The 14,920-nt window shown below is 34.9% G+C and overlaps 1 protein-coding gene across 1 annotated transcript; it reads left to right on the top strand.

Annotated features, from left to right (window-relative positions):
* The first annotated feature begins 476 nt into the window (after positions 1-476).
* Positions 477-8,601, top strand: LOC132547531 (MFS-type transporter SLC18B1-like). Its single transcript, XM_060211292.1, has 13 exons — positions 477-593; positions 1,196-1,291; positions 1,850-1,923; positions 2,803-2,950; positions 3,201-3,269; positions 3,439-3,529; positions 4,129-4,265; positions 4,872-4,970; positions 5,430-5,524; positions 5,843-5,941; positions 6,309-6,383; positions 6,706-6,799; positions 8,479-8,601. Exons 1-13 carry the CDS (start codon positions 534-536, stop codon positions 8,599-8,601), a joined length of 1,260 nt encoding a protein of 419 aa, XP_060067275.1. The 5' UTR covers positions 477-533.
* Positions 8,602-14,920: the final 6,319 nt, after the last annotated feature.

Here is a 14,920-nt window from a genome sequence, read left to right on the forward strand (position 1 = left end):
TGGTTTGGTGGTTGTATGGCCACGGCTGCAGACAAATATGGTTTTATATTCTATATTTTTTGCACCAAAAATTGTTTGAGAATATTATCCAATATTTGTTTCGCATAAATTTGCTGAAAGTGCTCCCATCATCCATTTTTATTATTGTAATGTTATTAACATAATCGATACACTACTAGTCAACATACTGATGTAATAAAGGTACATTTATATTATTAAGAGAAATTAAAACTTTTTTCGGTGGTGGATCTCTCTCTTTTTCGCTCTCTTTAAGGTTTTAAATCATTTCTGACCTGCAGTTCGCCATGGACACTGAAAGGGAACATCTGCTCAAGAAACCTCATGAACCGACTGAAAGTGAAAAAATTGAAAACAAACATCAAAATGGAAACGCGAAATCTAAAACCTTTGACCCTGTAAATTTTGCGGAGGCTAGTATAGAGACAACAGTTGATCCAACTGAAGATTCCGAGAGTGATTTTGCATTCTTTCAAGCGCCAAGGTCAAAGAAAATTTTATTGCTTTCATTGGGAATGGTGAACTTTTGTGCTATGGCATGCTTTTCTCTTCTTTCTCCATTTTACCCAAAAGAGGTAAGCCTTTGTTCAGTTAAACGTTGTTTAACGTCATTGGTAGCAAAGAATACACTTTTCGAGAGTATTAATTCTTCTTTGGTTAAAAGAAAATGTTAGGTAATATAATCCGAGTTCGTATCAGAATTTTATTAGAAAAGTGGTATTAATGATATTCTGTCGCGTGGAATTATCTAACCTCGCTGCTAGTTCTGATTTTACCAAATACCAGTGAACATATTTTCTAGTGCCCTGAAATTTAACTTTACATACATTTCATTGAATATATACTGTTGACCTGTCACAATATCCAGACTATTGTATGTTTGACAAAATATTCTCCAGCACTTTACAACTTCAGTTTGTTAGATTATTCAAAAGACTGTTTATGAATGCCTTATTCTGAAAACTACATCTTGGCAAATCCTCGTGCTTAATTTTAAAACCGGGTAAAGTTTCTTTACTTGAATCACACACGGATATACAATTTTAATGACGTTCTTATTTATCTTGTCCGTCTTTTCGGACAGACGTATTTGTTTTATTTTAAGATATTAATGTCTGTTGAACAGATATCATAAACCACATACAAATGAATATAAGCCTCGTTTCATCATTTCCAGGCCGAAGACAAAGATGTAACGCAGACTGTGATTGGTTTAGTCTTCGGATCCTTTGAGTTTACAATATTTCTAACAGCACCAATCTATGGAAATTTCGTATGTATTAAAAGCAAGATCTGTAATCACATGCTTTTTATTTATTTATTTGCTATATCCCCAATTTTAACTTACGAAAATCAGATTCATAATTACCTTAATTGAATGAAAAGAAGTCCATCATTATGCTTTCCTTCAAAGGGTATACCGTATAGCCGGTTATTTTCGCGAGGGTGATGTTTTCGGTATTTCGCGATACATTAACGTAACCGCGAAAATTTATTCCGTGAAGTAATGGTTCACATGTGTTTATTTGATTAAATTTAATTAGACATACACATCGCGAAATTTTGATTCGTTAAAATAGAGTTCATTCGTTTAACAAGGAAACAAAGTTTCAAGCATAAAAATTACTGACTTTACAGTAATAATTTCATGATGGTTGACAATTTTGAAGTGTGAACATGTCTTTCATTATAATTTGTATGCAGCGGTGTCGCCATGACCTTTTATTGCTATTTTCCTTTGATATAGAATAATTGTCAACGTTTCACAAATATCTGCTGGATAATTAAACAGTATGATTCTACATATGTCATCATTACCGCATCATTGTAGATAACGAAGATTGGCTCCAAGTTCATGTTTGTTTCCGGTATTTTTGTGTGTGGCGTGTGTACCATTCTATTCGGGTTAGTACTGGAGTCAGTTTAAAATGAAATGTTATACCAGCAGGTAAATATGAATTGACAATAATTAACATTGAGGACGTAAATTGCGATTATCAGTGATTAAGTTATTCGTTTTTTGTCATGGTTGTATATGTATACTGTATACATGCTATTTTTTTTTATACATATTCGCTGGTGAAATTTAGGAAATTATCAATTAAACAGAAGATAATGATATTTATCGTTCACGTGATTACATCACCAGTGATGATATAACTTTTGTAACCTTGACCAATCAGTACTTCCTAGTCATTGTATTGAATATTCAACGAGTATATATCTTGTTCGGAAGCGAAAGAAGTGAGAATTCCATCTTTGCCCCGTGTACATTTAGTATGCTCATTTACTTGGTATTTTGCGCAAGTTTTGAATACGATTCTAACCAGATAAACACATGAAATAGTAGAATATCAAGTAGGAAAACCTATTTAAAATGGTGTTATTTTGCATGACTCGTATGAACCGCATTTTTCCACTAGTGCGAAACATAGGAAATTCTGTCATACTCGTGAAATATATAATGTTGTTAAAAGGAAAACCATTAAATACCCTCTATACGCTGAATACTTGAGACCTTAGGGAACTTGCCGGGGAAAATTAATAAAATTAATCAGATTCATGAATGATTGAGCAATCATCGTTTTAACTGCTAGTTCGCTTGCCCAAAGAAATAATAAATCTCTACCCCAATTCGTGCATTTTTCTAGCCATTTTGAATCTGATCTTATATTATGTATGTCATTCTATGAAATACATAAGGAAGGGGAGGTAACTGTAATTCTACTTTCACTTTCTGATCTTATGCTGCTTTTTAAGTTGCTGATTATTTGGTGATTTAAGATTTCTGGATGCTGTGCCTGACGAAACCACCTTCGTAGTACTTTGTTTCCTGACTCGTAGTATAGAGGCCCTTGGAGCGTCCGCCTACATTACAGCTAGCTTCGCAATTATATCTCATGCCTATCCAAAACATGTATCCACTGTCATAGTAAGTTTAACCTGTTACGTCATCACAGTATAATAACAAATCACGTGACAAAAAGGTTCATATTAAAAATTCGTTTCCACCTCGTTTGCTACATTGTATATCTAGAGATTTTTAGGAAAGATACATTTCGTACCAAATCTAATATTGTTCATCTGCTTCAAAAAGTATTTGATATAGAGAGGTTTAATTAATCCATTTCCACTTCATCTCATATTCATAATGTTTGTATTTCTGAACTCAATTTCTGCAGGGAATTTTAGAGACATTCAGTGGAGTAGGTATGATGGTGGGTCCAGCAATTGGCAGTGCTTTATACGTGGTGTGTATTATATTTCATTTTTTTTCGTACTTGAAGACATTTGTTAAACTCACTGACTAAAACTTGAAAATCAAACAATTCGGGATAAATAGATATGTTTCTATCCATTACAATCTTACTTTCCCATACTGTTCTAATCGTTTTCTTGTTCTTTGTATTTGTGCCGTAGTTTGGCGGTTTCGGTATGCCGTTTTTTATTCTGGGAGGAGTTTTGATATTCTGTGGAATGCTTTGTCCTCTTGTTATGCCAATAATTGAAGGTAAGAAGGTGCAAGCTGCTAGATTATGACTTATTTTTTGTCAATATTATGTTCCTAGTAACAAAAAAAATGAAATCCTTGTGTTCGTTTATATTTTATCACACTCAGGACTGTTTACCACACTATTTGGGATAATTCGTGCTATAACAGGTCATATTACTGTTGATAATAACGATAATATAATGTTATAATTATTACGTTATAAGTAAATATACCAAGCACATAAAATGAAAGACAATAGTGGCGTTCTACCCAACACCTACTAACGAACGTTTCATAGAGCAACACAATCTGACAATAGTGACATATAGTCACACAAGGGTAAATAATTGCCCTTTACAAGATATGAATTTCATTTTGCATCGATTGTGAAATAAGATATTTTAACTTCTACGAATCACTGTTGTAAGCCCCCCACCAACACACACACAGACACACACACATACATACACCCACCCACCCTCTCACACATACACACACCCACCCACCCTCTCACACATACACACACACCCTCATATACACAAACACACACTTCATGTATATGAGTTCGGCATAGTACTCGAAGAATGTAGTTCATTGTGTTTTACATTTTTTTTCAGACAAGAAGCAAACGTTATCGAAGTCAATATTTTACCTGCTCAGGAGCCCACTGTGTGTTATTATCTGTTTTGTCACTGTCTGTGGTACGTTTGGAATAGGATTCCTGGAACCAGTGTTAGCTGAGCGACTGAATGAGGTCAGTCCAAACATTGATAATTTTGTATGATAAATGTTATATTGAAATAAATTTTATATGATCACCAGGACTTAATGTAAACTCAAGGGAAACAGTGTATCTAGTGCGATATCGGTTGACAAGAAATAAAAATAACACCAGCATTTGATAAATCAAACAAGGATTTTTACTTGGAAATGTAAATCATCATCCAATAGCACAGATATTTTGTCCTTACCTATTTCCCGTGATCTCAAGAACAACTTTTCGCATATGCTATCAGATTTCACTAACCCAGTGTTGACACTGTACATATACATTCTAATATCTGCAATGCAATATACACGTTATATTCCGGCTGAAAACATCAGTAAATATCATTAATATGTTTCAGGAATCTATCACAAAAATAACTTAAAATTTGATGATCTTCTAAGAATCGGTTTGATATTAAATAAGTTTACGATTAAATGCTATTAAATACTCAGTAAAATAGATAAGCTGTAAAACATCCTGTTTAGACGATTACAATGAATTCTTTAAACTACATAATATATATTTGTTACGTTTCTTTGGGGGAAAGACAGGGCTGCATTTCGGTACAGTAAGTGTTGTCTTAATTTGTAGCTGAATCTGTCTACAATACTGATAGGGATCATGTTCCTCATCAATTCCGCCACTTACGCCCTCGGGGCTCCGGTTTGGGGCTGGATTGGAGACACGAAGGTCAGTTACATTTTAATATTGAATAAAATCAACGAAAATCTTGACATTTGTTTTCGAAACTTATTTGAATAAGTATCAATGTTAAAGAAGTTCAAGATATGAAAAATACTAATGTTTCAATGGAGATCAAACAGAGTGAAATGGAAATTGCCATCTATTCTCTTCCAAGAGGCAGTAGCAAATGATCCCTGACATGTCGAGATAACCTCCTGTAAATTATAAATTATCCCACGAGTTTTTATCTACTAGACTAGGATTCTATTTTTTAAACAATCAACAACAAACTAATTACCATTGAATTCAGATATACAAGACAGCTGTTTTGTAGGTTGAGTACATATCTACCTATAAGTAACGTTCTCAATTGTATTCGCCCACAAAAGCGTTCCATTATGACCAATGATCAGCAAATGAAACAAAGCAGATAAAGTATATTAAATTTCATTTGGTTACTTACAGGGAGTAATAAAAGGTCTGTTAATATTTGGGAACATATCGACTGGTTTTGGATACATGTTGCTGGGGCCTGCGCCATTCATGACATTCTACCCATTGTAAGTGGTGATGAATATGTACATAATAGTACTGTATCATAAGATGACAAGTTGTATTCCTCACATCAAACCATGCCTCGCACTTTAATTGCAATTTAACTTTTAAGATACATACATAAATGGATGATATTTGTCTTTTGAAAATGAAATGCTGTTAGAAGTTAAATTTACGTATTGTCTTTCACCAAGACGATCGGAGTTTGATCGTCTGAAATATATGAAACGATGCAACGATAAATTTCACTTGTTAATTTCAGTTTTTTCCAACATAGCTACTGTAAATAATTTAAACATTCAAGAGTTGCTTGTGTGTTGCAGTGAGGTGTGGGCTCAGGTACTGGCCCTCGTGCTCTTGGGTGTTCTGTGTGGAGCGGCTATTATCCCCACTTACAATGCTTTGTTTGAGGGAGCTGTTAAGTAAGTCATACACATATTTATGTCCTAAAATCAAAATATACGAAAAAGCGTCAGTTGTTAATTATAAAGACTGATAAAATAGCAAACACAAACTCCGCTGAACTATAAAGACATCAATGTTGCGGACTGTCACAATTTTTTTCTCAAAAACTTGACAAGGCAATTGTCAGAGTTAACCCAATGACTTTATGATTGATTTTGTTTTTCAAAAGCATGCGGAAATTGTGTTCACGTATTACAAAGAAATGTAGAACAGCCAGTCTGAAATTCGACGTAATATTAAACCATTTTTTTTTCAAAATAGTCAAGAAAGCAATTATCTTATTGTCTTGCGACCTAACTATTACAATATGTTGCCGCCTTTCAGACAACTTGGAATGGAGGATGATTTTGAAACTCATGGATTAATATCAGGTCTCTATAATTCATGCTGGTCTCTGGGGTAAGTTAAAAATTGTATTTCTTCAATGATAAAACTCAAGCTTTATCGCTCATATGTGAACACGTCGCCAGAACACTGACGTTCGTCAGTGAGACGATACCCGAACACGAGTCAAGGAAACGAAAACCTGTTAAACAACCAAACAAATTCAAATGTGAAAATGGAAAAAGCATTGTGTATATGATGTATAGTATTCTGTCCGGCAACGAAACCAATTGCATGTATATACCACTCGGGCTCGAAACTGATTTTGCAACTGATAAAAAATGTATTTATATTTCATTTGATGAAACATATCTTTCTTCCGTTTTGATATTTCTAGAGCTTTTATCGGTCCGATGACAGCCGGTGCGTTGGTACAGGAGTTCGAGTTCCCTTGGTCTTGCACAGCATGCGGAGGGCTGTTTATATTTGCCGTGAGTAAAATTAGATCTGTATCATTTTTATTCACCACTGGATCCTTCAGCAACCCAATGCTGTCTGCGGCATATACGAGAGTACCTATAGTCTTTTATATTGATTTTGTTTGTAGTGTTGGTTCCTTGATGATTAGCAGTGTGATTTGTGCTGTTTCTCCCAACTAATAGTCTGTTCGATTTGATTTGTCTTCCCACGCCCACGTTCATGCTATCTTACTTGGTATCTCATCGGTTTATAGTTACATTTGCGATGCCACTCACCATATGAAGCACACCAGGAAAAATACGACTTTCATTAAGGCTGTGAAAGCTGAAGTATAATATGTGCGTAGCGATTCGGACTCCCTTTTTTAGCGGAATCCCCCTACTGACACGTCCTCGCATCACCGAGAAATAACGTCAAAATAATGCACGACAAATTTATTTTTCAAATTAAATTTTTTTTAAAAAGTACATGAAGTTTAAAAAAACTTCCTGCGTTTATTGCGTAAACAACGAAATATCATCACTTCTGTCATTAAACATAGATCATTAGGGATATCGCACTATTGGGATCCCTCAATTGTGTATGTATAGTCAAGGATAGATTCGGTGAGGTTGAAATAAGTTGAAATGATGATATACTGTGTGACAATTTACAATAGTTGGACTGGAGTTCTAACAAGTAACGTGTTCCATGGATGTAGCTTTCACTTCAGATCGTTGTTGTTAGACACACATCCGAACCAGTTCCAGCCTGCTGGCGGAGCCACAACGTGAAACTGAGCAATGAAAAAGATATTGACGATCGGGGTTTAATCTAACGGTGTATATGTTTATCTTTAATGGTTCTCCGACAATGAGAAAGTACAAAATATTCAAAAGAAATACTGCAAAAATGTGCATATTTTTTTCAAAAAGGACTATATATCTTGTTATGGTGTGCTGTGCTGACATCCACGACTGACCTCGAGCTTTGAAAGCTGTTCTTTCTGTGCTGATTTTTCTCTATATCAGATTTTTTGCTCAAAAACATCATTTATTGAAATAATAAAAAAAAACCCAATAAGGTGAAAAGTAGAAATATATAGATTAAAAGTCACTTTTTAAAACTTCCATGGCGTTAGGAAATGCCAGTTGCTACATCCTCATTTAGCATCAAGCCCTAAATGCTAAACTAGAACCATGAAAGTTTTAAAAATTACTTTCAATCCATATAAGTTTACTGTTGTATAGCCACAAGGATTTCTCTTGCCGCTTCAATTCGTTCTCCGTCATATATCTTTTCGCGATATTGATAACAACGTGGTTCGGTTGTCCTTTAACAATGTTCCTGTTGTGTTGTCCTTTGTTCTCGTTGTTGTTCAAACAACGAGTAAAATAGAACATGTTCCAGAAATAAAAGTTCACAACAACTCCATTGCATGAAAAGAACGATGGCGGCATGGTAAATGACATAATATCTACATGTTAAGGTCTTGTCATCCGAATGACCGCCGAGTTGTACCAGCTATGGCATAAGTTACGCGGGGGGTTTTGTCCTTGAAACGTTTGGGGTTTTTTTTTCTTTGAAAATTATATCTTTTTCTTTGTTTTATTACATTACATATATATTTATTTACCTGAATGTACAGCTAATCAATTTTACTTAATGATGAATACATTTTTTTATCATTGCTACCATGTTTTACTTTTAGGGTCTTGTGGTGTTAGTATACGTTATCTTAGAGAGATACACGCTCCTTTGTCCCAACAAACCACCAAAGGCTGGATATGAAAAGATGATAGACGAAACCCTTTGTGAGAGTGAACAAGTTTAAAATTTCACCAATGAGGTGTTAACACAGTCACGACAACCCAGGAAGACGAATGAGGACCCATTTCAATCTTTCGGAACATCGATTGACAAAGACCTCAGCCTATTGCCGTTAGATACATATTTTCTCTTTAATGATTCTTTGTTTCGTTTGGGGAGACACACATCTCATTCAGTAATTTGGACTTGTCAGCCAAATGCCACAATTGTTTTTTGATGGAGCATGCGTCGGTTCCGAGATGTTCTGAATCATTATGACCAAATGCAATTTAGCAGAGACAATCAGAATATGCTCTTTATCATAACATTATTTGAACCAACAGGATAACCATTTCGCACACCTACCACAGTGCTGGACAGAGCTCATTACTAATTATTACAAGAGGTAATGCTAGATATACATCATCTTTACTTCCTTGAACAAAATATCAGAGATTTCATATCCATGCATAATACTCACGGTTGTCTTACTCTGTAACATGAGATATTCGTTGTGTGGAGCCTTGCGATTTTCCTCGGCTTAAGGCAAACAACAAAAAATAAAACGCAAAAATAAGACAATGCGAGAATCACAGGTATGTGTATTGTTGTGTGATATCTACGAAAATTTGTGAAAATATGTCAATATGTTAAGTACCTATGAACAATTTTATGTTACACATAGTACGATGATGCTTTATGATAAAAATAATGTATTAATAAGTTATTAATTGTTTTAACAACTCCATATCAAAATCAGCTAAAATCTCGACAATTAGAACACGTGAAGAGAGATCACTGGTTCTGGCTCCATGTAATTTTTTCATCATGATTTTTGGTAAAAAAAAATTCCAATGTCATCCCAATTAGCAAGAAGCAAGACTGCTAAATTTATGCTGACATTAATGTGAAATTGAAAAGGAAACTTATCAAAGAATTTTGTAACATGAATAGCGTTCTACCAAGCATCGCGAGTAATTCCAAATCAACAGTGTCTTTTTATACAAATACGATAGACTTGTACAATGATATTAATTCTTACACATAGACCAGTCTTAATCATTAGATTGGTCTTCCAAATCTATTATACTTGCTACAACTCTGTCAGTCGAGTTGGATCCCCACACGTTGTCCAATCCTTGGGAATCTCAGTTTATAATGTACAACTTTAAGAAAGCATTCTTTAATTTGAAAGGACTGTTTTACGAAAAAACGTGATAGAAACTTGCTGCTGGTTAATTCTGGTATAGTCTAAACCTAGATCGTGTAGAACGACCCAGTCGGATATTGGTTTATTGTCAAACGTTTTCAATTATTCCAGATGAGTTGTTGGACGATATTAAAAATAGACTGGATTTAACTACACGACATCCTCGACTTATTTCACAAAATTATATACAGTTGAATATTAATGAAACGTTAATTCATACAAGTAAATATTAAATAATAAAAACCGCATTGTTTAACTGCTTAACATACGATTTAACCAAGTTGATCTGAATGATTTTCACTTCCAGCCCTAGCAACGATCACTAGCAAAAAATTATTGATATTTAAACTGGTATAAAATGAATATCATGCTTATATATCTGTGATGTTAAATAAAAATGTGCAATACTTTCTACCTCTGCGTTTTTGTTACTGTTGCTTACAAATACTTACCGCGCCTTCCTTACAAGAATTGTGAATAACACCTATCAAATTAAATTTAAGATTATATATACTGATTAGCAAAATAAAACCTCAACAACCGTGAAATTATGTATTTTCGTGGTGTTCAAATTTCGGGATTTTCCATATATATATATTATATTTTCATTGACAGTTAATTTCGAGACTAAAGGTAGCTCACATAATCCACATAGTAATGTAATCTTTTGATTGAGATTAAATTCGCAAACTTTATTTTAAGAACACAACGATTTTTCAAATTAATATGACTCATTATGTCACGACAACACCAGGTAAAACTAGGTACATACCAGGTAAGTTACATTACATCATTACTAGATTTTAAATCTCTTTCAATTAGCACCAATCGATGACTTGTGTTGTAAGTTTAATTGCCAGCTTTCGAGACTCTTTCACGGAAATCGTGATATTTGGAACAATTCATTGAATTTCTAATCCATATGTCCGTATGTGTTTTTGATTTGCATTTCTGTATGATGTTTAAGATGGGCATTGTCAAAACATTTGTTGTAATCTAAAAAAACATTAAGGACTTAACAAGGTAATTATCAAATGTTTTAATAAATGTATAAAAGTAGTAACATATCAGCCAAGAGAGGGACAAAGCTAAGTTAGTTAGTATGCTAATGAACTGTTCGGTAATCTTACCCTTAAAGTGAATGACAACCAGCAGTAGATTAGAGTGTGATGTTTCGATGACTACACAGTCATCTTCATCCTAGCACTGACGTACCTAGTAATCCTTTTTACACTAAGGAAACAAAAAGGTGTGTCGAGACACCAGATGGTAACATTGTACTATAGTCAATTCGGATACGCTTTGTTAAACACTTGGTCATAGATGTGCGAGAGTGTGTGCCCCCATCATTGTCAATGATATGATTTTGCTGTGTGGAATGGTCTGTAAGTGGAGACTTATTGATCTAGGACTTTTTTTCGCTCTGATCTAGTGATTTTTTGCCTTATTGGGATTCCGCGTCTTTTGGATGTTCATCGAGTCTGACCCCGGATCTCCGGTCTGTTTCTCTGATATATGATGCGTCGCAGTTCTTACATCCGATTTTGTACAATGCATTCTACGATGTTTTCTTTGTGAGGTTTCATGGCAATGCAATGCCATGACCACGGTTAATCCTCTGAATGGTTTCTAACAGGTTTGATGTCAGGGATGACAACTTGTCCTTTCGTTTTGTTCTTTTCCTTTGTGTTTCGTTTCTTAGTCTTTTTGCTAACATCAAATTCCTCTTTTTAACTTTCTGGATTGCTAATCTGGGTACCTTAGTCTTTTTGCTGACGTCAAATTCCTTTTTAACTTTCTGGATTGCTTATCTGGGTACCTTAGTCTTTTTGCTGACGTCAAATTCCTTTTTAACTTTCTGGATTGCTAATCTGGGTACCTTAGTCTTTTTGCTGACGTCAAATTCCTTTTTAACTTTCTGGATTGCTAATCCGGGTACCCACATGGCGCTACGAATGTGATTTTGTTCCTGTCTCTTGTTTTGTTACTCTGTGACAATCGTTTCACATCAGTTGGGCAAGGTTTGTACAACATCCAACTTCTGGTGTAATGGGTGGTGAGATCGGAAGTTGAGGTATTGTTCTGTGTGCATTTTTCCCTATAGACAAATACTTTGATAGTACCGTCATCTTTCTTTACCAGTAGGGTATCAAGGAATGGCATAGCACCATTAATTTCTCCCTCACAGGTGAATTTGATGCTGTTGTTGGCATCTATGGTATTGATATACTCAGTCAAATCTTTCTGTGACTCTTTTACTATCTCTGATTTTGTCTGATGAAAGTAACCGTGTAGTCATCGAAACGTCACACTCTAATCTTCTACTGGTTGTGTTATAAGACGAAAGCGATCGTGTAGTCGTCGAAACGTCACACTCTAATCTTCTTCTGGTTGTGTTATAAGGTGAAGGTAACCGTGTAGTCATTGAAATGTCACACTCTAATCTTCTACTGGTTGTGTTATAAGATGAAAGTAACCGTGTAGTCGTCGAAACGTCACACTCAAATCTTCTACTTCTATTCTATTGGCATTACCAACCTGAAAAAAACATGATCCACAATATCCTAGCTAAGTAAGGACAAGTTGTCAAAGATGTGTGTAAACATTTCATAACAATCTGAATTAGCTTTCTCAACAGTCAAGTGATGTGCCAACAAAAACAATGGCGGATGCTGTGTGAAACTGGCTACTCTGGAATAAAGTTCTGGTCCGGTGGTTTTGATTGGCTGACCAACTTCTGGCTCTGTGGTTTTGATTGGTTGACCAACTTCTGGTTCTGTGTTCTATTGGGTAATCAAACCACGACTTGAGAGTGAAATCAAGCGCTACAAACGCTAGTTATCGTCATTGTTCTGGGTGGTATAACAACTGTTGTTATTCCAATCTCAACACTATCACTCTGACAGCGCTGATGATGGCAGCTCAATGTTCTGGCATAACCTCCTACCAAATCGTATCTGTGCCCCATTGAAGATGTCTGCGATGCTGATTTGATAGATACCAAAGTGAAAATTGGCTCTTTAAAGTAAGAATTACTGTCAAATGTAAACGCTAATACGGATAGTGAATCGTTGGAGGGTATGCATAATTTCAGATGATAATCAATACACAGAATACAAATGTTGGTGGATGACAATATCTACAATATTTACTAATTTCAATTCTATTCCCTTTTATCAAGTACTGGAAATAGAGAATCGATATCAGCAGATGGAGTATTGACAACGTGAAATATAGCCAGCAATGACAGGGACGTTTATTACATGAAATTCAAGACAGTTTTAGGACCTCATCTGTTATCCTACCACACCATCATTTTGTGTAATAAAATGAATAACTTATGAAAGTAGCGATTTGTCAGAAATGTTCAACATTTGCTTACAATCACAAGCTCGGCCCCGGCTCAATAAGTGCCACCAGGAGAGACAACTGTTTATTATTATGCATTGGTGTATCATTGAGATATCCTCTTTTCTTTTTATAGTTACTACGCAAAAAGGGAAAAAAGACCTCGTTTAGAAATATTTACTTGTGTTATATGATAATGTCTGACGATGACATCATTTACAAAAAAAATGTCAACATAATCATAATCCAAGCACAAATTCAATAAAACTTGGGCAAAATATGAACAAAAGAAATAATTAAACAATCTTCTGAAAAACACAAGGAGAATAAGACCAGGTGTTCCTGAAGAGTGAGCGCCTTCTGCTTTGTCTGGGACACTTGCCATTTAAACCTTGGTCAATCCAAGAAAGTAATGTCATGATCACGAAGATCAGCTACACATTCTGTTAAGTTAATTTGATATACTACCATAGAAGACAGCCCTTCTACAGGTACGATAGAGACCATGATAAAAACACAAACAGCTGTACCCATCATCGCCATGGTGCTTGGTGGTTTAGGAACAGCATTCGTTCCAATCTCAATGGCAGCTATCAGTCTGACGTCGGAGACAATGTAAAGTCAATGTATTGGCAAAACACCTATCAAATCATCTCCGTGACCCGTTTCAGATGGCAAACATGAAGCATCAATAGAGTGTGAATATTTTCAGTTTTTTTTATTTATACTGGTATGCATGTTTTATCCTTTTAATGTGACAACATACAATGGTATAATTATTGATAGAAATAGGTATACCGTGTCATAATGGTATGTACTAGTTCTTTTTCTAATATTGCAAACAGTAGATTATAGAAACAAAAATGATGTGAGTAAACATTTTAAGAAAAAAACAGAGAACCAGCAACATGCATCAGCTTACCAAAGACTGAAACACAGTATGATACTGAATTGTTCTCAGAAATTAGAATGTTGCACAGTGATGACGTGTTGAAGTGATACTGAAAGGATGTGAGTGGTGGTGTGAGGTTAGTCAAAGACTGTCATCTGCTTCATGTGCCCAAACTCATTGTAACATCTCGAGAGATTTCTGTGTATATGTATTGAATGTTATGCAGGTAAATATGTTTTTTCTGGCTATAAATATCACATGTGAATGTTGATTTCAACAAGAATGATATCTGCTTTGTGTGTTTTATTATGTATGTTGCATGATAAATCATATGTGGCACTTTGACAGTAAACCTCATAGAATTTTGAATCAAATGACATAAATTTACATCAGAATGATTTTTTAAGTCAGCTACACAATCGGATCTCTTAATTTACTTCCCACCTCAACGTCACACATATGGCCATACTTTCACCGTAGTTGCCACGGTGACTTTCCATAAATATTATTGATTGCTTTATGTTTCATTTTAATTGGGACATATTGTGGAATAAATTCTTACTAAATACAGGAAATGTTAGAAATGAAGACAGTTGGTTTGTGTTGTATACAAATTGTGTAGAATGACTTTCAGGGTGGATTTAAGTAGCCCCACTATTTGACAAATCAATATTAGTGGGGTTACATCACCTCTTCAGTGATATTTCAGTACGTTAGTTGTACTTCATGAAAACTGTTGAATATTATATAATAATAAAAATCCTGGCAGACCACGTAAGAAGTGACTTTCACACAGGAATGTTTCCATTAAAGGAAACCAAATTGTATTTCTGTCATCATTGTTAAAGACACTTCAAACTTTCTTTTTCTTTTCAGTATTAATAAGAGTCTGTC

Source organism: Ylistrum balloti, unplaced genomic scaffold (genome assembly GCF_031769215.1).
Source record: "Ylistrum balloti isolate Yb309-2 unplaced genomic scaffold, AGI_CSIRO_Ybal_v1 Utg369958, whole genome shotgun sequence".
Lineage (NCBI taxonomy): Eukaryota > Metazoa > Mollusca > Bivalvia > Pectinida > Pectinidae > Ylistrum > Ylistrum balloti.